Source organism: Trichinella spiralis (assembly GCF_000181795.1).
Source record: "Trichinella spiralis strain ISS 195 chromosome Unknown Scfld1557, whole genome shotgun sequence".
In the NCBI taxonomy this organism is placed as follows: domain Eukaryota; kingdom Metazoa; phylum Nematoda; class Enoplea; order Trichinellida; family Trichinellidae; genus Trichinella; species Trichinella spiralis.
In genome coordinates this window covers 493,073-517,129 of record NW_003528496.1, presented here as the reverse complement: position 1 = coordinate 517,129, position 24,057 = coordinate 493,073, and the positions used below count along the sequence as shown (strand labels likewise).

The window sequence follows — 24,057 nt, the reverse complement described above, 5'->3', positions numbered from 1 at the left end:
TTGATTTTCCCTCTGTATTAAAATCGCCTTAACCAACATATGTGATGTGACGAGAAACGCGAACAATGTTTGACAAAGACATGCGTGAAATCATGCGTAAAATTCAGTGAAATTGCGAGCGTAACGTTAGCATTAGTGCCATTTGTAACCCGAAAATTGGAAGTGTTGCTACAACATTCCAGATTTTTCAAACAGATTATTCAGTATTCTGACATTGCACCGGGAAGTTAACATCCAATCTTGATAAATTTCAACAGGCAACAAATTGTACGGTTATAGATATTGGCAAATAAGAGTTTATTTTTCTAGCTTCAATAAACAAAGCGGCTGTCCTTAGCGTCAATCTTTATCCACAAAGAATAATTCGTAATTTTGAAATCGCCCCGATGCCACTTTGTTAATGTCGTTCACTGATATGTTGTTTATTATTGTTGTTGTTGCTGTTGGGTAGTGAAAAATAATAATCACTATTTAACTTATTTTTTGTATTGTTTTTCTGAATTATTACTATCGCATTTGATATAACGTCACTTTGGTACAATAAAATATAGAATAATGATAAAAATTATTTTCGGGAATGCTGATCATGGAAAAGTATAAACTTCACCACGAATAATATATTTAAATAAACAAAAATTTCAATGAATGACGAAACTTCAAACAGACAATAAAATTTTGGAATAATATTTCCATTATTAATGTTACGTCACACTATTAAAGTTACGTAATTCTAAATGGAATATTTGAACCAATGAAATGAAAAAATATTACAGCTAATCACAAGGGAAAGATTTGAATGAATGAGCAATTCGACAAGGAAAACCAATACGACAAAGATTTGACGGTCCAACAAAATAACGTGGTCAATGACCAATAAGTGAACAGTGGGATCGAGTAAGAACACCGCGTAGACCGCTAATGTACAAATTTGTCAGTCGTTCGCTTGTCAGGCAAATGAGAGTGGACTGTATGATGTAGATTCCTCTTGGCCAACTGAATGCGGGCAGTCAAGAAGACGATCGCGTGGGTAGAATGCAAGCGGATCAAATACGGAACGAATACACGTTCGTTTTATTCGACTACGGATAATCAGAGGAACGCACTCCGTCGACAGCAGCGAACAGAGAATCAAATATGTAACAGGAACAAACAACGGCACGAGAATTCAAGGATTACGCAAACGACAGCGATTTCGACTGACTTCCGTGTCTATCGGTATCCATTTTCTTCTCTTCCTACTCTCTACTCTACTACTCGCGGCGCGCTTCCTGGCACTATATATAGAGCCAGGGTCAGCCGCCCCGTGGGGACTGACGCGAACCACCAATAGACAGCTCGCTCGCCGCGGGGGTGCTCGCTATCTCCGGCGCCGATCAAAATCACCGTCGGCTTCCGATAAAGCTGTCATGATTTCGGCATCTTTGATCTCGCGATGGTCATTTGGCGTTCTCGTCCTGATGGCTGCTAGCTGATGGTTCCAGGTACTTTATTGGCCCGCTGCTGGCGTTACGGCGTAAATAGCCATTGTCTCGTCAGCAACGGTTATCCGTAGGTCGCTGCAGGGGGTCCCTCGGACCCCAACCCGGTGCCGCCAGATGTCAGGAGAGCGATCTGGCCGGCGGTGCGCGGGTACTGTTCTTGCTTTACCCACGACCTTTGGGCACCAGCCCCCGGGCAGGTCGCACCGACGAGGTCGGTGTCGTTACGTTCGTAACAGTAACGGACGCAGAGGAGAAAAGGAAGAAGAACAATGAGGCTACCGTAAACAGATGGATACTTGAAGATCAGGAGAGGATTACGGTAGTAGGGTGGTTGGTATCGAGCGGAGTGATAGTGGTTATTGGTTCTTGATATATACGGAGGCGCATCAATGGCAATCCCTGTTGGTATTTGTTAATAAATACTGTGCTCTTGATCTGCCTTTTGAATGCGAGAATGCTACCGGCAAAACGCGAACTGCGGAAAAGGGGCAGCAGGGCTTGCAGCAGCCAGAGGGAAAATATGACCCCGCGGATGAACCCGCCGGTCCACATCGGCGCGTCGTCTCCTAGCGATGACCGTGATCGCAGTCAGGTTGGGGCGACAAACGAGCCCACCTGAGAGCGGCTCGTTATACGATAATGGATTGGGAACAGTTTATTTGGATTGAATCTGCTACTCAGTTTAACCCATACAGTATGTTCGTAGTTCAATTGACCCATTTTGATTTTTAAGCGCTTTTGAGATGCCTTACATGTATTTTGTATGCCATTGAAATTTCACGATTTTGTGATTTTTTTGCAAGAAAAATAGTGTGAAAGTTTCGGCTTTGGCATTCTTTTTTTGGTGACGTTAAACATTATAGTGTTCGTTATATTTCAGGCCAAATTAACCTGATACAACTGTAACGAGTCGCTCCCTTGAACAAGCTCGTTAACTTCCTCCACCGTGTTATTAGCGCGTCCATCGCTATTTGGCGACGGGCCGGTATTGACTGGTGCATTTCCCTTTCGCTCAGTCTCGCGCTTTCCTGATGGCATTGCGACAACAAAAGAACAAGCAATGAGTATATACTTTATTAGACAATCGGAAACCAGGATCGACGACGATGTAAAACACAAGCACACACTCTTGGCAACTTGCCAACCCTCTTGTCAACAACCCTTACCGTACTGCTCTTTCGATCTTCATGTATTATTCTTCATACTGTAGCTTCAGTGTTCTTCGCCTTCATTTTCTGCAGGAAAGATCTCATTAGTTCGGTCCGTGTCCGCTGCACAACAGTGAACCCATTGCCGTGAAAATCATTATCGCGGCAATCTGACAACCGCGGCCGCAGACCTGGAAAGTTACCATACGCGAGGCAGCTGTTAGATATTTGCTGATTGATATGATTATCTTGGTGAACACATGACGCATTTGTAATGACCACGGCTCTGTAATGACTCAGAGTACAGTATATAAGGCGAGAAATAACACAGGTATTTTCACTTCTCATCAGCTATTGTCATCGACTGCGACTTGAACGTTCGTCTCACTAGAAGCGGAAAAATAACCCAAGAGTTCATTGTGTTGCCTGATGCAGATATATATCTGATCGTGTAACGGACAGTGATGATGATCTTCCTCTGTGGTTGAAAAGTACAGCGGAGCTAACATCTGAAGATGAAGAAACTGAGATCTTCAGCAAGGCAGAATTTAGGTGGAAGAAGAAAAGAATGTCTTGTTGGAAACGCAAGTTTCCCGAGAAATTTGCCCCCAAAAGCCATGCAGCTCTAGGATGCCATCCCCGGCATTTTAGGATAATTTTAAAGGTCATTCGAAATGCTGATTGGGCATTGCGCGACCGCAGCAGAGCCGCAGTGCTTGCTGGAAGCATGGAAGAGAACAAATGACGTCACACCGGCGGCATATAAATGTCAAAGACAAGGATAACCAAATTTCTTCTGTCCCAAATCGTGGACCTGAGGTCGGTACGCTCAGAATATAAACCGGTGAAATCCGAAGCCGAGTAGTCGAATCGAGAGATCGAGTCGACAGCGGAATGCTGATGTGATTCGTGCGAGAGCTGTTAACGTCAAGTGCGTGTGATCATCGTGCAGTGCAGTGCAGATTGCTACCGTTTGTTGCAGAAGCTGTTTTTGGTGATTATCAAATCACCAATTTGTCGCTGTTGTTAAATGTATAAAGTCATCTTTTCCCAAAGAGTTTGTCTTAACCACAGCAAGAATCGTCCTTGCTTATTAACAATCGATCTACTGTAATCAACCACCAATCTTATACAGTCCACTGACCAATTCTGTTGTGTTCACAACATGTCTCTTATAAATGCGACATTTAAGGGTATGTTGTCATTGGTCACGAACTTCTAGATAATAGATCTTTGCATTTTCAGAAACAACATCTGGTTTTTCATGTGTTTTGCGTGAACCATTTGAATATTTCAGCCATTACTTCAATCCATCACTTTCTGAAACTCATTGTTGAGCAGTCTCACTACGTGTATTCCACTCAGTGTATCTGGATTTCTCAGATAATTGAATCAGAATCGGAATTCAAACATTTCTCAGGTCGATGGTCTTGTTCCAGTGCCCCGGTATCCCATGTACTGGTCTACGGAGCTGCGATGTGATGCTATCCCGGAAGCAGTGACTCGAAACAGGTTTCGGAAGGTACTGCGGAACGTTTAGAACAAAGAATATTGAAGATAAGAATGAACAATAAAATATTTTCAGAAACCTTTTCTTCAATACCAGTACTTCAGTGTTGTTGAGAAATCTTTTTTCAATACCTGCTCATCACTATCTAAAATCCCCGTGGCAGCAAGGCATTGCTCCTGGTACGAAAACAACGATTGCGCAACGCCAGCTGCACCCCTTGTTTTTCTCAATGGAAAACAATGTGTAACATCTACTGCTGCACGACGGCGTTGCTAATTACAGGTCCAGCTGAGGCAGACGCTGAACCGCGGCAATAAAGCCCCCCTTCCCGCCCAGTTCAAAAGATACCGCCGGAGAGAACCGCGGTCGGCTTCTGGCGACCAACCCGCATGACCCGACGAGCCGATGCTTAACTAGCCGTCGTTCAGCGTGCTGTTCGGTCATCGCCGGTCACTGATGGTCCGTTGGGGCAGCGGATCAAAGCCGCCGCGTAATAAGCCGCTGATTTATAGAAGAGCCGCAAGCCGGGGGATTGTCAGCAGGACAATGGAAGGATCGAATTTCAGTTGACCCACCCCGGTGCCCCCCTGCGGCGGAATACTTCTATATATTGAAGCGGCGAAGACCGCGAGTTATCGAGCGGACGAGTGTGGAGTGCAGTTGTGGCGACGATACGAGAGCGGATGATGGCGACACGACGACGAGAACACGCGAGCGAAGACGAGCCGGCGAAGAGTAACAACGGGCGAACTGGCGCGGACCCGGGAGAGGCGAAGCAGACGACCCCGCCCAGCGGGTCGTTAGAAATGGAATAACAATTAAGCGGTGAAAATGTCAGCGTCCTGTCATATCCGCCACAACTCCGGTGGTCAGTTGCTGAAAAAGCGTCAAAGTGAAATGTGGCTGACAGCGCGCCTGTTCAGACCCCGGCCAAGGTGCACAGTCTGAGGGATTGCGCAACCAAGCCGATTTTCTAATTACTTTCCGATAATCTAGGTCGCCAGACGCGGAGTGAGGTCAAGAAAAAGATATAAATACGAGTGCGGAGGGAGGAGGGAATAATACCAGACAACGCCGATATACACGAATACGGAACCGTCTGAACGATCCACTCTCGCTATATCATTGTTATTACTCACTATTTATTCAGAATAAACCGATTCTTCATCAGATCCGCTGTCGTTAATTTTCTATAATTATCCCATACAGTCCACTACAAGAAAGATCTTCAAGTTTAAACCAAAGATTTCTTAACATTTTTGGTCCTCCGAGCCGGATTCTCGACTGACCAGCGACCTATCGATCAAGTTCACGATTCATCGCCAACGTTCTAAAATGAGGAAACCCGAGAAGAAGAAGATCATTCCCTTTGACACGGAAAGAAAGTCATTAGAACACCGAATCCAGCGATTGCAGCGTCTGTGTGACAACGAATCAGATTTGGTAGCCATCCGCGATGCAATAAACGCAGTCGATGAAGGGAAAGAAGCCTTCATCAACTCCCGCCGAGCAAGACAGGAAGAACTACCCGACAGCGAAAGGGCTAAGGCACTTGCCGGCTACGATCAGCTGCTGGACCTGGTTACGCAGCTTCAAAGTAAAGCAAACGATCTGTTAAAGAACTCCAGCCAGCAGCCGGACTTGTCACAGAATACCGCAACGCAACATCAAGGTGAATGTGTGCCGTTGAGCGCCATTGTCCAGATCCCCAAGCTACCAACCTACAGCGGGGACATTCTCGAATTCAAGGCATTTTGGGGCCAATTCGGTGGTGCAGTGCACCGTAGAAAGGACTTCGACAATGTCACCAAATTTGTCCATCTGAAATCATGCCTATCCGGCGAAGCTCTCCAACTTGCTAACGGCCTGACCGTCACGGCAGAGAATTACGAAGAGTTAGTGAAACTACTTCATGATCGTTTTCACAGAACAACCGACACCTTAGACGCCCACATCAACCGTCATCATGAATTGCAGCAAGCATCTAGCCACAGTCGAAAGGAGCTGCTGCGGTTGCACGACGATATCAACAGCCAACTGTTGGAGATACGCGCACTTGGAAGAGACATTGACACACGTGACACCAAACTCATATCTGGTTTTCGGATGCTGTTGCCCAGGCTTATTTATATTAGTTTTTTATTTCATTGTATTGTATTATTTAGTTTTTTCCTTTTTCGTTGTTTCCACTTTGTTAATGCCGTTCACTGTTGTTTTTTACTGTTGTTGTTAGTGCTGTTGGGTAGTGAAAAATAAAAATCAGTATTTAACTTATTTTTTGTATTGTTTTTTCTGAATTATTACCATCGCATTTGATATAACGTTACTTTGGTACAATAAAATGGAGAATAATGATAAAAAATATTTTCGGGAATGCTGATCACGAAAAAGTATAAACTTCACCACAAATAATATATTTAAATAAACAAAATTTCAACGTATGACGAAACTTCAAACAGACACAATAAAATTTTGGAATAATATTTCCATTTTTATGTTACGTCACTATTATTAAAGTTACGTAATCTTAAATGGAATATTTGAACCAATGAAATGAAAAGCTAATCACAAGGGAAAGATTTGAATCAATGAGCATTTAGACAAGGAAAACCAATACGACAAAGACTTGACGGTCCAATAAAATAGCTTGGTGAACGACAAATAAGTGAACAGTGGGACCGAAGGGGAGCATAAGTGGGACCAAGTGGGGGCAAACCCAAATAACGCGACAGCCAATAAAATTGAAATGAGAAACTAAGAGGAGTTCAGTTTGGACAAAAAAACTGAATCGAATGCATGTAAACAGCAATTATAAAATGCCTTTGCCAAATTATGAAAACAAGGATATAATGGATAACAGGTTAGTCTGAACTCATCCGCGTCCCATTTTCCCCAAACTCCGCCCCCTTTTTGTGATTGGGTGTACTCTGATAGGTTGCACACGATTGATTGGCAATTGGCTAATGACTTCTGCTATTTTATTAGCTAATCATCATGATAGGTGATTGGGTGAGTAACTTTGCCATTTGATTAGCTATTAAGCTTTGATCAAGGATTGGGTAATTGTTGTTTATCAATCCTTTCCAAATATGGGTGCATTACCATTAAATTACCTTATGGACATTAAAAAGCATTTACTATTTTTAAAACACAGCTTTTTAATATATGTTGTTAGCTATCTTTTATTGCGTTAAAGGAATTATAACAATAACAAAGTTAATATGCTTAAAACTAATGTTCAACTTCTTTACATTTGCATATTTTTGTGTATATTGTTAAGAATGCATTTAAAAAGATGTGTTGCAATATTTGAATATGGCTTTAAATAAGTGGTCATCTTAGTCAATGACATTGATTCTTGAGCTTTACATTTCATTGTTCACATAATAAAATAGCATTTGCAGTCTTGAATTTTCTATTAAACAGTTTAGGCACCGTTTCGGTTGATTTGTCTAGCTCAGTTAGCTGCGTCAAGCTTTATGCCAAGCAGCATTTTACTTCCTGCTTCATAGTGTACTTCTTGTTTACTCCAGTATTAGTAATAACGGAATCCATTTCCGCGTCCATTTAATGTTCATTGCCGTCCAGTCAAGAAAGCCGTATCCACCACAATTTCATCAGGCAAATTTCGGATGATGATGCCTGATCTTGCTTCGCTCATCAGTTAATAACTCTCGAATGCTAAGCACTGAACTCAAACGCAAGACCAAAAAGAAAAAGAAATTTGAGGGTTTAAATTCCATTTTTAAGTAATCATTTTGAAACAACGTTTAGTTTTCATTCCTCGTTTTATCTACAACTGAAGATCAACTTTGATTGATATTTCTGTGGCACCAATGCCTTTTGTTGATGTTGACAGAAGATTATTAATCACAGCACAAATGCTGACATCAAAGTATGCGATGTCCACTGAAGAGTGAATTTGAAGCAGCTTTAACAGCTTTTCTGCTAGGAGCTGTTCATCGCTTTCTTTTTGCTTTCGAAGTGCTTCACTTTTATTTATCCATGCGAGTGCAAAAATACTGTTCAAAAGAAATGTCAGCCAACAGTTGCTTTCACTCGTCATATAAATTACCATCTTAGCTAAAATAAGATTTATGCCTAAGGTTCTTTTCTATTTGTCAGATATTTTTCTGATGAAGGCTACTCAATTTAAAGGGAAAATCTAAAATTGGTAAATTGTCTACAGCTGCAGTTTTCAGCTGAAACTGGGAGTGGTGATTGCTGAATGTTAGCATCGAAACACTTTTCTGATTCTGCCTGTCTGTTCTCTGAAAATGTTTCTAGTTTGCAAAAGAATTTAATCTTTCCAATCTTTCTTTTGCTTCTCTTCACAAGAGTTATTGTTTTTCTTCTTATGTTTCATTTAAAGAAAAAATAAAATATGGAATTTTGTTTAAAATAAAAATTTGTGGTAATACATCTTGTGTAAATTGTATTAAATTTCTCTTTCAATATCTAAAGTAAAACCGACTACTGGGTTGATTAAACATTGAAGTTGCAATTATTGTATTACTACGGTTCAACATTCCAGAACAAAAAATATCTGGTGAATTTCGAAATTCTGTTGATTTTACCAAACAAAAGTGAAAGCAAAGAAAATTATTTTTTTTGCTCTTTCACCATCGTAAAAAGTCATTACATGTCAAATTATGAAAACAAAAAATGACTTAGATAAATACGCTTATTTAACATCTCTTTGTTCAGTTATCTCTTCTTCAGGCTGTTCATTTGTTACTTCTGTATTTTTGTAGAATAACGCAATTAGATAATAAAGATATTTAATTTGTAAAGAACAAAACCGTCAATTCTATTTTTCATTTATTTCACTTCTCAATGCTTATCATTAGCTTGTGCTATTTTCCGTGTCGTAGGTTTGAGATGTGTTTTTCAATGATGAGAATAAATAATGAATGTCAGATTGTATCTCAAAGAACCGACATAAACACAAAGGGTGACGCCACACGCTCAAGTGCACAAATCATAATGACAAATACGGGTTGTGAATAAACATACAAACAATGGCTTAGTGTAGCACATTATTATTGTAATATTACAGCTAATCCATTTTTTCAATATAACGATTAGTTGGTTGCCGTGGCACAGCGTCTACAAGTTTAGAAATGGATTTTTTCCACGTTATACTTGTATTGCCCATCTTGTCCATGATATATATTGTAATAAAGTTCAGATTTGCATGTTGTAAAATGGAAATTTCTGTACTATACATTTGCTCAGTTCTGAAGCGCTTATATCGAATAGCAGAAAGGTTTTTGCGAAAACAGTCTGTTGATCAGCATAGATGTGAAGAAGTAAACTGCAAAAGCAAACTTACAAGAATAAAATTAGGCAATAAGATAATCTTTTGTTAACAGTGAAATGTAAAACGCAAAAGCTTTTTAAAAGCATCATTTGCAAAGTCTAAAAACAAATATACGCAGTTTTACGTTAACTGAAAGCTTTTTTTATAAAAATGTTAAATGATTATTTTTGCCAATATAAGGTAATTTAATGGATTGCACCCATATTTGGTAAAGACTTGATAAACAACAATCATCCAATCCTAGATCACAGCTAAATAGCTAATCAAATGGCACTTTCATTATTTCTTTAAAAATGTCGACTATCTAAAATTTAACATTTCTTTTATTCTTTAGCATAGCACATTTCACTATAAATAAAAATACATGAGCAGCATGAATAATGCATTTGTTCATAACATTAAAAAGCACAACAAAACAAACATACAGATACGATAACAATTTGTAATATCATACTTATCACAGAATTATTTATTTAATAATGTATAATAATTATAATCGCACAGCATTAATTCAGAAAATTGATAAGACAAAGAAAGGTTAATCAATATCAGCGGTGCAGGTGACGGAACAACTGAACGTCTCTCACAAACGAAAGCCTGACAGAAAATGACCAAAAAAAGTGCTATGTAGATTCGAAGGCGGAACGAGAAATCAAAATTGGCCAATCACATTGCGTGGATTAGATTCGCGGAGTCTCTTTTATCAGTTTTTTCAAATATTAATTTCGAAAATATTTGAAATTTGTAAAGTAAATCTGTAAAATATTGAAAAAAAACTTTTACTTTCGCAAATTTTCAAAACGCAATAAGGAATATGGCATAAAATCACTGACATAGCAAGTTCATATCAAGAAAAAAACAAACAAACAAACAAACAAACAATGTTAAAAATAAAGCAATATTATTATTACAATAAGTTATAATTTCATACAAGTCAAAAATGGAAAAAATTGATATGAAAATATCTTCATCGCTCGTACTATCATCACTGATATCGACGAAGCACATAAGTAGAAAGAAACATACACAAGAACGTGGCTGAAAATACAAACTCTTCTATGAAGCAATTACTTGCATTCAAAACACCAACAAATCTTCTAAAATAAATAAAATCTCTAAAAAAATTAATAATAATAATGACATTTATAAAAATAAACAAAAAATATCCACACATTCATACAATTACAACAAAACATCGAAACAAAACAAAACAAAACAAAACAACAACAATAACAATAACACAGTTATCAACTGTCTTACTGATCTGTAAACAGCAACAGCTGCAGCATCAAGGAATCTAGAACTAAAAAAAATTAGAAAAACAGTATTTTGAAAATTCGTAAATAATATAACGTAATGTAATGTAAAATCACAATATCATAAAAATAAATAATTTATTATTATGTTACAAATAAAATCAACATTTCATTTGTTCATGCATTTATGTACAAATGTAAAAATGTATAACGAATATTATCCCCTCCGACAGTGTCAATTTTTGCCTACTTATTATTGAAGCACAAACAAACAAATAAAAAAAAAATTAAATGTTAAATAAATTGCAAATATTCAACTTCATATGAATATAATTTTAAGGAAAAGGTTTAAATTTAACTAATTTATGGTTGGTTAATTTTTAGGTGAAAATTTTACATGACAGTTTAATAATACATCACCTGACTGACGTTAAAGATATTTCAAAGTTTTAACTTTTCATTACAAGAAAATTTCAACAATTACCTGAGTATATTGTTGATATTGCGGGTGAAAATTATGAATTGCATCTTGCATTATGTCACGTGGATTCATCGTTTCTTTCAATGAACTTGAAATGCTTTGTAAAGTAACTTGGCGACGATCGAACACATTCGAACGTACTAAATTAATCAATCAATTATTTTGTCTATTTATATTGATTATTGAAAAAAAAATTTCATAAGAAAAGAAAAAAAAAACAACTATTTACTAGTGACGCCGGCGTAGACCGATATAGGAAAAGCAAAACGCAATACCAGAGCGGCCAAGCACATTTCTATGCAAATCAGAAAATTCTGATAACCAGCAGCAATAGTGCCAGTGCTTATAAGTATACGACCAGTGGAATCCAAAACTGGCTGTATGGCGCTGGTGGCGCCGAGCAGGGCAAGAAGAACTCCTAAACATACAGCAAGCAGCCCAACCAATTAGATCCAGATCTAGATGAACTAGTGAGAATGAACTTGTCGACAACACAAACCTTGCCAAAATGACAAAAATATCACTGATTTGACAGTTAAAAATTTCAATACAGGACTATAAGGGCTGAGCATCTCTCTCGTTGCCCGATAAAACAAAAACAGTCCATACAATGCTAGCGATATGGAAAAATTGTAAATCAGTGTAACATACAGATAGCCTTCTTCAGGACTGAAAAATCAAAAAAAAAAAGATAATTAATAACTGACAGAAGAGATCAAATAAATTTTCAATTCCATTCATTTCACCTCCATTTTCCTTCTTCGTAACGTCCAAGAGGCTTCAACACTAACGTCAGAAAAGCCATCACCGGCTTGACCAAACAGAATTGCAACGTTGCCTAAATTCGTTGAACAAAATTAAGAAATAAAGAAAAAAAAATCATGAACAACAAACAAACAAGCCTACCTGCTTGCAAAATCTCAAAAATTCTATTGTGTAATGTTTTCCAGCCAAACAGCAAGTGCAAGACCAGTAACTGTTGCTAAAAAATAAAATAATTGGTAAATTTTATTTAAAAAAAACAAAACTACAAAATCTTTCGTTTAATTTTAAATATAATCAAACTATTGCAAATGTAAAGAATTTTCAAAATTCAGAAACAAATTCTTCATGCTTAAATGAAACTAAAAGGAAATAAAACATTCTATTATCACAATGACACTGCTGCTACTGAACAAAGTGAAGTAATGAAATTTCACTCCCTCAGACATACAATGCACATGGGTTGTTTATTCAATACATATTAATGTAAAATTATCCTATCGTTTCTTATTGCAATTTTAAATTATTTTCAACATTTAAAATTAGTTAATTATTTAAAAAAAATTATCCCATTCCACTATATACATTCATTGAAAAGTTCAACTGACCGATCAGTTGAAAAATAAAATTTAAATAAATATAATAAATTTTGCAGATAATATGTTCGACAAAACAACCAACTAATCGATTGCTCAATCAGTATCCACAAGTATCACGCAGAACATCTCGCAGCGCTGCATCTCTTGCAATTAAGTATTCATCTGTCGCTGAAATTCATGTAATCAAATATCTCCGATAAAATACTAAATTCAAAATAAATAAATTTCTCACAGTTTCTGATAAAGTAAAAAATAATTACAAGGCATTAAAAAACATACTATACTGCATAATTTTCAAACAAACCAACTGTCTTCTAATTTGCTTTAAACAGCAATCAATAATTTAAAAAAAATTCACAACTGCAATTTCCAATAACAGCGGCATTTTTCACATTTCCACGTTTATCAATCATTTGAAAAGTTACTTAATTTTTCACCTCTTTCAATTAATTAAAATTCTTCATACTGCGGGTTATAAAATTTTTGAAAAAAATAACTATTATAACAAAAATTACTATTTATACAATATTCTCATCTCAGTTCCAAATAAATCTCACAAAAAAGCGTAAAATAAAAATTGCACTGTATTTACTCAAGTTCTGTTTAAAATTTACTACAAAATTGCTTCTAATTTCGTTATTATGCAAGTAAATGAACATTTAACAATTATCATTCATCTTGATCATGCAAATTTCAATAATAAACATATAATTAATTAATTAATTAAGTTGTAAAAATGAAAGTCAATATTAAAAATAAATATTAAATTGACTGTTGGTGTTTCAATTTTAATTATTGCTCGTTTAAAAGTATGATTAGGCAATTTTGTAGAAATATACATATCGCACAAATTCATTACAATAAACAGACGGTCAGTTCAATAAATTTAACGTTCCACTGTTGGAAAATCGATTGACAAACTGAAACGAACAACAACAACAACAGTAGGTAAATTTCAACTTACGCAATTGTTCGACCCCGTATTTCTGCCATAATGTTGCTTTCACCACCGAGATATTCATAGCACAGACTCAAAAAGCTGTAAATAACGAACGCTAAAAAACAAAACAAACAAACAAACAAACAAATAAATAAATAATAACGACATTAATCAATAGATAAAAATTTTAATTTTTTTTCTTGAAAATAATAATTCAACAAATTCTAACCTTCGTATACATCCCGAACTGTGTTGAAGTAAATGTAGACATTGTTGGCAAAAAATAAAATGCTCAACCAAGAATCAAACGAATATATTGGTACAATAAATAAAATACGAATGATCCAACGTTGTTCAGAAGGGCATGTATACCAGCGTAAATGCTGATAAATCTGAAATTTATTGTTACAAAAAAATTTTTTTTTAAATGAAATCAACAAAATTATCATCATTAATTCAACTACAAGCATACTTGATGTCCAGTAATAAGCAGTGCTAACCAGGCAAAAATACCAGAAATTCCTTGCGCCAAAGGTGTTTGCAAAAATACTTCAGTAGCATTGGTGAGATGACTTGACATAATATCAGCGTCCGTACCAGACAAAGAACCATTTGCTGCCATTTCACGAACAATACTTATAAATAAAAGCAATATTAGTAAGAATAAAAAACCACATGACTAAACTTCCAGCTTGTTATTTCACAATTTCACGTTCACAACAACAACAACAAAAAACAATAATAATAAAACTAAAATACTGTTCATGAAACATCCAATATACATATGATCAATTATTTTCTCCAATTTAAGTGATAAAATAAAAATAGCATACATTTAAAAATGCATTATTAATCATAACACATGCCACAATAATAATTATAGTAATTATAACCAAGTATTTCGAACCAAGCCACAGACAATTCAACAAAAATTAATGCAAATCATCTGATTCTATTTTACAAATATACGTAGCAAGTTGTCGCGCCTCAACTTCCGTACACAATTTTAATAGGAAAGACGAAAGAATCAATAAAGCTGTAATCGTTGATGAGAAAGTCTACTCTGCTTGTCGAATCACAACGCTTCTCTGACAATAATGAAAACCAAAAGCGAATCTTTCCATTTCCAAATAATCAAATACATAAATAATATCTTATATATAACAAAATATAATATTTTTTTCAAAACAAAAACCAGGCAATCAAGCTAAAACAAATAAACACTTTTTAATTTTCCCCTAAAAATTCACTTTGTAGCATGCAAAATGGGAAAATTTTTTACATGAAATCAAAATTTAACATTATCGTGAAAAACCAAGAAGACTACAAAATCGATCGATTCAGCTGTAACACAAAAAGGATAATGTGAAATCTGAAAAGCCTCAAACGCAATAAGGAAGTTATATCGATTTCTGAACAACAATGCATAATAACGGACATGACAAAATCTAAATGACGAAACCAGTGCTACACATTTTTATTGAAAATAGATCCAGAAATAAATTTCGAACCACAACTGTGAATATTTTTTAAACTAAATATAAATTTCTTTCAATTATAAAAATACAATTATATTTTAAACAGTTGCTGTAAAATGGAAAAAAGTGATGACACTACAACAGTTCAAAGTGGATGCTAAAATTCAACAAAATTCCAACAAGAAAATAACACGCTCATCAGCGAAAAATCTAATTAAAACCAAAGGTGCAAGATTTCAAGTTCAAGAGGAAAAAAATTCAACTTTTTTATACACCACGTTTCTCCAACTTTACTAAAAAGTAAATAAAACAAATAATTACTTTTTTTATTCAAATATTGAATAATTTGCATTTAAATATGTCAAAATAACATGTCATCGCTACTAAATTTTCACTAATAAAACTTATAGAAAAAATACTCTAATAATACTTCAGAATTCTCATTCAATAAAAACATGTAAGTACCTTTTGAAATATATTTAAGTTCAACTTTTGAATATCAACTGCTTTGACTGTAAACAATATACCTAACTATCATATACAGTAACCCAAATCTTAATTCCTACAAATTATTTACGCAAAAATATCATGCTTGTAATTATTTTCAAAATTAATAAGTTTATTATACATCTTAAGATAACCATTTCGTGTAGAAAAATTGACGATTAATTTAACAATCTTATTTGTACGTAACATAATTACATATTTAAGATGTAGATAAAAAAATAAACAAACAAAACCACTTTCAAAAGTAATTCCGATCTTTCATTTAACAGAACGTAACAGATATGGCAATGTGACATCACGCAACAAAATTCAGAATAATATCAAGTCGAAGAAAATTTCAGAAGTCTATTACTTATTTTCAATCGCGTTTAATGTCCTACATTTAAATTAATAAAAGAGAAGCAACCGGTGGTCTGTCTCAAAAAACAACGTCTACGGACGAGAGGGTTTAAATAAAGCATAACAAATAAGATCAATATTTAAAATATTAAAACTGACATGCATATTGTCATTACATAAAAATGAATACTGCTGTTTGTTAAACGTTTACTGAAAATATGTCCAAATTTATAATAACAGTAACACATGCGACATTTTTTAATTTTATCTCACGCTATTGTCATTTACTGAACTATTTAATTACAATTTCCTTTTATCTATTCTATGTTTCTCATCTTTCAATCAGTATTCTAATAAAAATTAATTTTTTAATGAAATGCTGCAATCACAGATGCAAATCAAATGGGCATCTAATAGAACTACTAACACGCTTTATATAAATGAAACAATTCATAAAACTTCCTGATCAACATTTATGAACCTTTGTAGAAAAAAAATAATGCAAAAGTACGACCAGCACAACAAATGCCATAACACGGGTAATCATATTTCACATTTTGCAAAACAAATCATAAAACGGAAACTGTTTTCTGCAAATGAAACAGACTGCTGTTATACTGGAAAATAATGAAAATTAAAGATAAGATAATGAAAATAAGAATTTTTTAATTTTTATTTTTTATGACATGATTCGACATCCTTCAATTATTATCTACAATGTAAAAATATATTTAAAAATGCAATCCTGTACAATGAAGCTGATGTAAGAAATTAAAATGCTCAAAATCAAAACCAACTCAATACATTTATCAAACTTTCAATACTGCTTGGATAAACAGGTCCAAATTAAAGTAAAAAAAATACATTACGTAACAGTTCGTTTGCATACATGGATAACATAGCCAGTGACGTTGATTTATTCAGAAGTCAAATAATTTTAAAAGCACTATTAATTTATTAAATAAAAAATATGCTGAAAACGTTCTTATTTCCAATATTACTAAGATTAACAACAAAATAAAGACTAAGCAGTAAAAGAAATTTATAATAATATTTTAAAGAATTTATGCACCATCAATAACGTTTTGCATGTCATAATCACTTTATAAAATATGAAATGAAACTCTTATCTCTAAAAAATATAATTTCACAAAATAAGTCATTTTACATGACAAACATTCACTGAGCTATTCACAAAGAAAGAGGACAACTGGCCAGAAAAACAATACGAACTTTGAAAGGCATCAAACAACTAGAACACACACACCCCAAACTAGAACGTTAAAACTAGAACACTAATTGGTTTCACTTTACTTTTCATAACTTCAGCAAAATTTTCAAATAAATATAAACATAAAAAAACAATATTAAAAAAAACTTTATAAACACTGTACCATTATTCCCAAGCTACATTCAATAATTTTCAATAAAAATTAATTTCTTCAATCAATAAAGTTAATTTCAACAGATTTACAACTACTAAAAAAATACTGCCAAAATAAGCAAAAACATACGCATAAATTATTTATAAAAAGTGCAAAATAAAGCTAAAGCTTATCAGAAAAACTATAACACAATCAGATCGAATTCTCATCACAAAAAGTCATTCGTATAAAGAATCTAATCTTCGCATAATGATTTAATGCTAAAAAATCATTGAATGAATTATAATTAAAACTTATTAAATTCCTTTATAGAATCGCTGTACCAAAAGCAATAATTGTTCTGAAATGACGGTTGAAGTCAAACGATAAAATAAGAATAAAAAATTTTTCAACTGAATAATAAAAAAATATGACAGCACCGCTGATTATAAAATCGTTGCCATCAATCATATAAAACTGAAATGAAACAAAGAGAATATTAATAAAAAAATACATGCACTTTCAGCATGAGGAAACTTGCTGCTGCTCAATAATAGACTACCAAAAATATGCAACTCAATATAAGAATAAAAAAACAGATGGTTATTCATTAAACAAGCACTTGAAAAAATACATCATCATCAAGATTACTCAACAAAATCCAACTTACCAAAAAAATTACTTCCTATAGACTTGAAATGAAACAAAACGAGGCGTAAATTTGAAAAAGGAAAATTAAACACTAATAAACAACTTCAAGCAGAAGACAGTAAAAAAATATAAAATTGCATTTTCAAGATTTCTGTGCATTTCCTCATACAAAAGTAAAATGATGTGCAGGTATACATGTCAATTTTTAAATACAAATAGCAAAAAAATTTCATGCATGAAATAAATAGTAAAAAATATAATTTGCTTCTAAATATTTTTAATAAGTTAGAAAACAGCATTTGAAAAAACAAATCGCAAAATGTCCTCCCTGATTGTTACAAAAATGATAAACGTTCAGGCTTCCTTACACACGTTACAGATTCATTTTAGTTTTCTCAACTCATTTTTGTATTTTGGCATTTCTTCCGAATTGTATTTTTTCAGACGCCTTTATAATGTAATTAATGCAATTTTTGTAGATTTAATGACTGATACTAAATTTATTCTGTTATTGATATAGCATGTTGGAAATTCCATTTTTTATTTTTGTTTCCTGAACGTGTTGTGCTTACCTCAACTATTAAAAATTCCTTTCTATTTTTTGTTGGTCGTGTTTACATGGTTCAAATGAAGCAGAGTAAGCGTTGTGCTTCACCTATATATGTCAGAATTGACATTTGAACAGGAACACGTGTCAGCGATATGAGAGCCACTGCCGCGAAGCCAGATCGGTCACTTCCTGACAGCTGAAAGGAGAATGACAGAAATAGATTTATGACCAACAGAGACCGTGGTATCGAATTTCTTGAGCCCCACAAAGGCGAGGAAAACAAGGAGGAAAATCAGTATCATTCTAACTGAACGAGCCGTGCGGAAGTTGTGAGCAGCGTGCTGCAGAGATCACGGACATTAGTGTTGTGTGTTAATATCTGAACGCTCGATTTGTTCGCAGTTTGTCTATTCTCTGTTGACTTCAATCGTTGAAATAAAATTCCATACTCGGTATTTCGTTCGCTGTTGTGCGAATAGCATCAGCTTGCTTGAACCATCAGCGACATCTCTTTTAAATCGCCCGCCATATCGAGTATAGCGGGACGAACTTGACGATCAGATTTTAAGAGAATTTACCTAGCATTTGCATTTCACAAAGTAAACTACATTAAACTCAAAGTTGGTAACTTATTTTAAAACATGACGGTAGTATAGCACTATTTAAGTGCGTTTCTTTATCAGGAATGTATCTAAAAGTTTAGGAAAAGTACATTTTTGATAATCCACACACCATCACACATCTTGCAATAATGATGCATGCGGGTGTGCAGTTAGAAGTTCCAAGTTAGAGACAGCCTTTGCTTGCATTCTTTTTCTGATTTATTTCAACCTTTCTTGTGGCATATAATGACAAATGCATATGGCAGCAACCATCAAGAAACAGTCAATCAAATTGAATAAACAAATGTGGAAGAATTCATCATCAACTGTGTTGACTTGCTCTAAATTGTGCGCAGCATTTGAAGAAGTTTCAAAAGGCATATTGTTTCATGTTTTCACATTTAGATTTTAGATGATATGTAAGCTGTTGATGAATTCAACAAATCATTTTTGATATTTTTGTCTGGAAAGGCAATGATTGTAGCATTTATTGCGCCTTCATATTTTATCCATTGCGCACTGATTATTGAATTACTTTCAATTATATATGACCAGAATTAATTATAAAAGTAAATTTTATTGATTATATATAATAAAACTAAGTCATAAATATTGAGAAATATCAGTGATAGTTCATAAATTTGATTATTAGTTAGATTATGCATAAAATCAGATTAACCATAACAAGGGATAAAACAAAAAAAACCACATGGCAGTGGTGAAGCAACATACACCATACATGTGATTAGTGTATTCATTGTGATGTGGTACTTCATACAACGTGCCATAAACATACACTGGCGGTTGTCCATAAGGTGCATAAATCTTGACCTCGGCTTTTTTGCGTTGAATCACGTTGCGCAAATCATTCACCCAAAGTCTCAATTCTTCGCTGGTGTCACATTTGAAAAAATGATTTTTCTCTGCATCGACAATAACAAATGCGTTCTCCAATTTTTGATTAGAAACCAGTAATTCTTGGCATGCATATCCTGCCAAAACTTTAACATTTGCATTGCCAAGAAAAATTTGTCTGCAACTTGTTGGCTGATTCAGATCATCCTTGAATTCCAATAAGCCATTCTCGTACAGCACCAACCAGCCCTTTATCAAGTTGTCAGGATTTGTCTCTTCAAGTCGATAAATCCAATTCGCTCGGCGAATCAACGAAGCACTGTTGTCAGCAGAGTGCAGCATTGTCGATAGAGCACAAAGCAATTAAACTCTTTTCCGTTAACAAAAGAGCCATCATAGCTAACTTTAAACAGTTTATAGCAAAGCATTTTAAACACCACTTAATTGTTTAAAGTTTAAACATTAACAATTTTCCTGACATTCACAAAATGAAGGACAATAAATATATTTTAAAATCAAACTACGTTACATACAAGAAATTATATTATTGATTGCTTATTATATGAAAATTTTGAATGATTACGTTAATATCTCAAGCATTCACGTAAAAGGCACTTCTGCATCGTTTGAGTGATGAAATCACTTCTGGAAACCTGATTACCAGGTAGAGAGCAACATATTCACAGGATTCACTATCATTAAACAGGGAATTAATCATTGTCCTCAGTCGATCATCAACATGGGTTGACGTTTCGAGATCCTTTTTCAGAATGCTTTGAAGTACTCCAATTTGAAGTTCCAAAGTTGAATGAATATTTTGCGCAGTCATTAATTAAACCCCGATGGCAGTCGAAGAAGCGACCCTACTACCGGAATAGCATCTGAATTTGTTGCCAATATAGATGCACATATACGAACACCAAGAAACGTGTACTTTTGTGTATGCGGAATCGAGTACTAGTTTGTGCGAGAAGTGAGTGACTTTGCAAATAGACTGGCCAAGCGTTGAAAATGTGTTATCCTGTATGCATCTGTTGTCATGCAGTAAAACGCATTTGAGTCGTACGCAATTGAAGGTAACAGAATTACAGTCGATTCAGATATACCGCACAATCCACATACTACAGTCTACTTATCTCTATAATTCGTATAAGTTTTGCTTACTATGCATTATAAATATTACCATCGAAAAATGTAGAAATTACCAAAACACTTCTACTTTTGTTATGTCGCAAAATAAAATTTATCATACAGGAATGCACAGCACAAAGCACTGCAAGGAAGTAATCATATATACGTACTGTGAATATTTATTATACCAGTTTGATCAGTATTAAAAAAAAACTTTTTATAATTCCATATTTTATTGCACCACAACGAAGTTACGTGAAATGTGATAGCAATAAGCCAAATAATAGGAACAAACAAAAATGATAGGAAATAAAACATTGATCTTTATTTTTCATCATAACATAATTCAGTAAACAAACAATACAATTAGTAGAACAAAATTTAAAAAGTGAAAACAAAGCAAAACGGAAAAGACGAAAAGTTATATGCTTTATGTTTGGTAAAGAGGCATGAATGACCAGTGTAAAGGCTGCTTCAGTAGACACCATGCACAGCGTTGTAAGAAGCAACCTACCAGGTGGATCTGCACTGTGATATTTCAAAAATTTATAAAAGAAAATTATTCCTTCTACAGATTTAACAGTGCAGATGTTCATTCAGATGTATTCAGATATTCAGATGATTCAAGTATGTGATGTCTAGATGTAATATTCAGATGAAATACGAAGAATTCACAATACTGCTACGGATGTGACGCATCGGCACATAAACGCCATCGCTGCCGTAAATGTGGAAATGCACAGAAAGGTACTGTGTCACTCAATTATCTTGTTACGTGTTCTCTCCGCATATGCTGTAGTAGTACCTTATTGAGTACCACTTCGCAATGGTAGGTAGATAAGTTCACAGGTAGCCGAAGGCAATCCAAATGAGGGTCTCACCGGTTAAATGGTACACAACACATCGGTACCCCAAAGATTCCTAGTTGAAATATGCGTCCTAGTCAACAAATTAATCGATGGACCCTATGCTATTGTAATAAAATAATACTTTTATTCAGTTCGGAATAACTATATGGAGCGGTAACTCACACGTATAGGGGGTGAACAAACACAACACTGAACTCGTTAGCACACGTCGACTGAACGCCACTTTATGCCAAAAAAGCCTTAGCCCTCCTACTGTGGGTTATTGATGTTCAGGTTATTGAGATCATAATCGCATTACACCGCCGTGTTCTCTGGTAATCGCGCCTCGCGATCTCAATAAAGGATGTAATCGTTGTATCTCACTGGTGGGTTTCGCTTTCGCCGCGGCATCTGAGATTCCACTGCTGGTGTTGACGTCCCTTCCAGTCCACGGTCTTCTTCAGCCCACACCAGTCGTGGGCGATATGTCCTAGGCTTGGTGTTGAATTGGCTGTTGCGTCGCTCTTGTTCCTTGTTTGCGTTGTATTTTTGCCGTATGCGTATTGCACAGCTGTGCAGGTGTCAATTTACATCGCTTTAAGCGATTGACGTGCACCAGCTGGGTTCGTCTGGGCTGCCGATGCTCCGGATGCGATAATTCACCCCGGAGACTTGTTCAATAATCTCGACCGGCCCTGTCCACGGTGTCGCGAATTTCCTGTTCCTTTTGCCTTTGTTGACATGGCAGTACAACCAGTCTGCTTCATGGGTCTGGTAGTTCATATTTCCTGCCTTCCGATTATAGTAATACCTTTGCCGCTTCTGTTCCTCCGCACTGTGTTTCCGGGCTGCCGCGACCGCGTTTCTGAGGTGGGCTGCCAACTCTTCGACGTATTTGCTGGTGGTCATTTCTTTCCCCATGTTCGTGTTGAATGCTGCATCTACTGGGAGTCGCGGAGGGCGCCCAAACATAATTTCGAATGGTGCGTATCCTGTAGTTTCGTGCACGCTTGCATTGTAGGCAAAGCACACCTGTGGGATTCGCGTTTCCCAGTCGTCATCTTGTGCCTCCTCCATCGCTGTCGTGAGCATCATTGCCAAAGTGCGATTAAATCGTTCCACCATGCCATTACATTGTGGGTGGTAGGCGGTTGTTCGTATTTTTTCGATACCCAGGAGCTTACAAAGTTCAGTGACCAGGCGACCTTGGAATTGTGTTCCTTGATCAGATAACAATTTCATCGGTGTGCCAAAACGGCATACAAATTGCTGCACCAGCTTGCGAGCAACCGTTTCCGCTTGCTGGTTTGGCAATGCATAGGGCTCTACCCAGCGTGTGAAATAATCGGTCACCACCATGATGTGCTATTGCCGTTTTTCGATCTTGGTACAGGTCCCAATATTTCGACTGCGACAATTACCATTGGGCTACCCACCACAATACTTTCCATTGGGGCCCTGTTCACGATGGGTGGTGTTTTCCTGGGTGCGCAAGCTTCGCATCTATTGCACCACGCCTTGACGTCACGATACCAACCTGGCCAAAAGTAGCGTGTCCTTACTTTTTCTGCCGTTTTCTTGACACCAAGATGACCACCGCCAATTACATTGTGTATTTGTTCCAGAATGCTCGGACGGGCATGGTTAGGCGGTACCCAACGTGCTGGGTTCCCGGTTACGACTACCGCTAGGCCGGTTGGCGTTAGCCGTAGATGTTTCCACTGCTTCACAAGGTCTCGGCTGTCCTTGTGAAGTTCCCGCCATTCGCTGTCCGTTGGTCGCCGTCCTCGCCTGAGGTATCGGATAACACATTCGATGTTTTCATCCTGCGGTGCCTCCAATGGCTCCGCTCCTTCGTTCGACGCTAATGGAACTGCCGCCATTCCCACTGCGGCCGAAGGATTTCAGTTGTGGGGTGATCCCCGTTGTCCTCCGTCACTTCTGACCTTCTGGGCATTGCGTCAGCATTATTGTGTTGCCGTCCTCTGCGATGAACCACTTCCATATCGTACTCTTGTAGGTGTTCTAGCCATCTGGCTACTTGACCTCCCGGCTCTTTGAAATTGCGCAGCCACGTCAGGCTGCCATGATCAGTGCGCAGAGTGAATCGCTGCCCAACAAGGTACAGTCGGAAGAGCTTAGTGAAGTAGACGATGCTCAACAGCTCTTTCCTCGTCGTCGAGTATTTCCCCTCTGTCTTCTACAGTGTTCTGCTTGCATAGGCGATCACAC

The 24,057-nt window shown here is 36.1% G+C and overlaps 11 protein-coding genes across 11 annotated transcripts; 7 read left to right on the top strand and 4 right to left on the bottom strand.

Moving 5' to 3' along the window:
* Positions 1 to 997: 997 nt before the first annotated feature.
* Positions 998 to 1,472, top strand: Tsp_04625 (conserved hypothetical protein). Its single transcript, XM_003369152.1, has 2 exons — positions 998 to 1,064; positions 1,096 to 1,472. The coding sequence occupies exons 1-2, from the start codon at positions 998 to 1,000 to the stop codon at positions 1,470 to 1,472; spliced, it is 444 nt and encodes a 147-aa protein (XP_003369200.1).
* A 70-nt stretch (positions 1,473 to 1,542) lies between these two features.
* Positions 1,543 to 1,868, bottom strand: Tsp_04624 (putative succinate--CoA ligase). The gene is made up of 2 exons (XM_003369151.1): positions 1,800 to 1,868; positions 1,543 to 1,776 (listed from the first exon to the last, which is right to left on the bottom strand). The coding sequence occupies exons 1-2, from the start codon at positions 1,866 to 1,868 to the stop codon at positions 1,543 to 1,545; spliced, it is 303 nt and encodes a 100-aa protein (XP_003369199.1).
* A 252-nt stretch (positions 1,869 to 2,120) lies between these two features.
* Tsp_04623 (hypothetical protein) lies at positions 2,121 to 2,766 on the top strand. Its single transcript, XM_003369150.1, has 3 exons — positions 2,121 to 2,175; positions 2,438 to 2,670; positions 2,698 to 2,766. The coding sequence occupies exons 1-3, from the start codon at positions 2,121 to 2,123 to the stop codon at positions 2,764 to 2,766; spliced, it is 357 nt and encodes a 118-aa protein (XP_003369198.1).
* A 137-nt stretch (positions 2,767 to 2,903) lies between these two features.
* Tsp_04622 (putative integrase) lies at positions 2,904 to 3,374 on the top strand. The gene is made up of 2 exons (XM_003369149.1): positions 2,904 to 2,917; positions 3,065 to 3,374. The coding sequence occupies exons 1-2, from the start codon at positions 2,904 to 2,906 to the stop codon at positions 3,372 to 3,374; spliced, it is 324 nt and encodes a 107-aa protein (XP_003369197.1).
* Positions 3,375 to 3,794: 420 nt separating this feature from the next.
* On the top strand, positions 3,795 to 4,415 carry Tsp_04621 (hypothetical protein). The gene is given in 4 exon segments (XM_003369148.1): positions 3,795 to 3,822; positions 3,927 to 4,049; positions 4,069 to 4,151; positions 4,215 to 4,415. 4 exon segments carry the CDS (start codon positions 3,795 to 3,797, stop codon positions 4,413 to 4,415), a joined length of 435 nt encoding a protein of 144 aa, XP_003369196.1.
* A 180-nt stretch (positions 4,416 to 4,595) lies between these two features.
* Tsp_04620 (conserved hypothetical protein) lies at positions 4,596 to 4,954 on the top strand. The gene is made up of 3 exons (XM_003369147.1): positions 4,596 to 4,629; positions 4,652 to 4,718; positions 4,756 to 4,954. The coding sequence occupies exons 1-3, from the start codon at positions 4,596 to 4,598 to the stop codon at positions 4,952 to 4,954; spliced, it is 300 nt and encodes a 99-aa protein (XP_003369195.1).
* Positions 4,955 to 5,474: 520 nt separating this feature from the next.
* Positions 5,475 to 6,084, top strand: Tsp_04619 (conserved hypothetical protein). The gene is given in 2 exon segments (XM_003369146.1): positions 5,475 to 6,057; positions 6,068 to 6,084. The coding sequence occupies 2 exon segments, from the start codon at positions 5,475 to 5,477 to the stop codon at positions 6,082 to 6,084; spliced, it is 600 nt and encodes a 199-aa protein (XP_003369194.1).
* Positions 6,085 to 10,174: 4,090 nt separating this feature from the next.
* Positions 10,175 to 15,674, bottom strand: Tsp_04618 (transmembrane protein 184B). Its single transcript, XM_003369145.1, has 13 exons — positions 15,620 to 15,674; positions 15,254 to 15,271; positions 14,563 to 14,653; positions 13,973 to 14,135; positions 13,730 to 13,892; positions 13,525 to 13,615; positions 12,106 to 12,181; positions 11,946 to 12,037; positions 11,699 to 11,868; positions 11,429 to 11,617; positions 11,203 to 11,339; positions 10,534 to 10,559; positions 10,175 to 10,217 (listed from the first exon to the last, which is right to left on the bottom strand). The coding sequence occupies exons 1-13, from the start codon at positions 15,672 to 15,674 to the stop codon at positions 10,175 to 10,177; spliced, it is 1,314 nt and encodes a 437-aa protein (XP_003369193.1).
* Positions 15,675 to 18,462: 2,788 nt separating this feature from the next.
* Positions 18,463 to 20,188, bottom strand: Tsp_04617 (putative PH domain protein). The gene is made up of 2 exons (XM_003369144.1): positions 19,724 to 20,188; positions 18,463 to 18,585 (listed from the first exon to the last, which is right to left on the bottom strand). The coding sequence occupies exons 1-2, from the start codon at positions 20,186 to 20,188 to the stop codon at positions 18,463 to 18,465; spliced, it is 588 nt and encodes a 195-aa protein (XP_003369192.1).
* Positions 20,189 to 21,865: 1,677 nt separating this feature from the next.
* On the top strand, positions 21,866 to 22,319 carry Tsp_04616 (conserved domain protein). The gene is made up of 3 exons (XM_003369143.1): positions 21,866 to 21,952; positions 21,978 to 22,010; positions 22,290 to 22,319. Exons 1-3 carry the CDS (start codon positions 21,866 to 21,868, stop codon positions 22,317 to 22,319), a joined length of 150 nt encoding a protein of 49 aa, XP_003369191.1.
* A 103-nt stretch (positions 22,320 to 22,422) lies between these two features.
* Tsp_04615 (putative integrase core domain protein) lies at positions 22,423 to 23,708 on the bottom strand. Its single transcript, XM_003369142.1, has 2 exons — positions 23,262 to 23,708; positions 22,423 to 23,190 (listed from the first exon to the last, which is right to left on the bottom strand). The coding sequence occupies exons 1-2, from the start codon at positions 23,706 to 23,708 to the stop codon at positions 22,423 to 22,425; spliced, it is 1,215 nt and encodes a 404-aa protein (XP_003369190.1).
* Positions 23,709 to 24,057: the final 349 nt, after the last annotated feature.

Bases quoted from the DNA above. Each gene is read 5' to 3' on its own strand.
- Tsp_04625 (XM_003369152.1), top strand. From the start codon at position 998: ATGCGGGCAGTCAAGAAGACGATCGCGTGGGTAGAATGCAAGCGGATC. The intron at 1,065-1,095 runs GTTCGTTTTATT...GGATAATCAGAG, and splicing joins CAAATACGGAACGAATACAC to GAACGCACTCCGTCGACAGC.
- Tsp_04624 (XM_003369151.1), bottom strand. From the start codon at position 1,868: ATGCGCCTCCGTATATATCAAGAACCAATAACCACTATCACTCCGCTC.
- Tsp_04623 (XM_003369150.1), top strand. From the start codon at position 2,121: ATGGATTGGGAACAGTTTATTTGGATTGAATCTGCTACTCAGTTTAAC. The intron at 2,176-2,437 runs GTATGTTCGTAG...CCGTGTTATTAG, and splicing joins TACTCAGTTTAACCCATACA to CGCGTCCATCGCTATTTGGC. The intron at 2,671-2,697 runs GTATTATTCTTC...CTGTAGCTTCAG, and splicing joins ACTGCTCTTTCGATCTTCAT to TGTTCTTCGCCTTCATTTTC.
- Tsp_04621 (XM_003369148.1), top strand. From the start codon at position 3,795: ATGTCTCTTATAAATGCGACATTTAAGG. The intron at 3,823-3,926 runs GTATGTTGTCAT...TGAATATTTCAG, and splicing joins TATAAATGCGACATTTAAGG to CCATTACTTCAATCCATCAC. The intron at 4,152-4,214 runs GTACTGCGGAAC...AAATATTTTCAG, and splicing joins CTCGAAACAGGTTTCGGAAG to AAACCTTTTCTTCAATACCA.
- Tsp_04620 (XM_003369147.1), top strand. From the start codon at position 4,596: ATGGTCCGTTGGGGCAGCGGATCAAAGCCGCCGC. The intron at 4,719-4,755 runs GTGCCCCCCTGC...TATATATTGAAG, and splicing joins ATTTCAGTTGACCCACCCCG to CGGCGAAGACCGCGAGTTAT.
- Tsp_04619 (XM_003369146.1), top strand. From the start codon at position 5,475: ATGAGGAAACCCGAGAAGAAGAAGATCATTCCCTTTGACACGGAAAGA.
- Tsp_04618 (XM_003369145.1), bottom strand. From the start codon at position 15,674: ATGTTACGTACAAATAAGATTGTTAAATTAATCGTCAATTTTTCTACA. The intron at 12,038-12,105 runs GTAGGCTTGTTT...CAACGAATTTAG, and splicing joins TTTTGAGATTTTGCAAGCAG to GCAACGTTGCAATTCTGTTT. The intron at 11,618-11,698 runs GTTTGTGTTGTC...CTGTATGTTTAG, and splicing joins ATTTTTGTCATTTTGGCAAG to GAGTTCTTCTTGCCCTGCTC.
- Tsp_04617 (XM_003369144.1), bottom strand. From the start codon at position 20,188: ATGCTGCACTCTGCTGACAACAGTGCTTCGTTGATTCGCCGAGCGAAT. The intron at 18,586-19,723 runs GTATGTTGCTTC...TTCTCCTTTCAG, and splicing joins ACACTAATCACATGTATGGT to CTGTCAGGAAGTGACCGATC.
- Tsp_04616 (XM_003369143.1), top strand. From the start codon at position 21,866: ATGGTACACAACACATCGGTACCCCAAAGATTCCTAGTTGAAATATGC. The intron at 21,953-21,977 runs GTAATAAAATAA...ACTTTTATTCAG, and splicing joins TCGATGGACCCTATGCTATT to TTCGGAATAACTATATGGAG. The intron at 22,011-22,289 runs GTATAGGGGGTG...GGTCTTCTTCAG, and splicing joins TATGGAGCGGTAACTCACAC to CCCACACCAGTCGTGGGCGA.
- Tsp_04615 (XM_003369142.1), bottom strand. From the start codon at position 23,708: ATGGCGGCAGTTCCATTAGCGTCGAACGAAGGAGCGGAGCCATTGGAG. The intron at 23,191-23,261 runs GTGGGTAGCCCA...AAACGGCAATAG, and splicing joins CCCCAATGGAAAGTATTGTG to CACATCATGGTGGTGACCGA.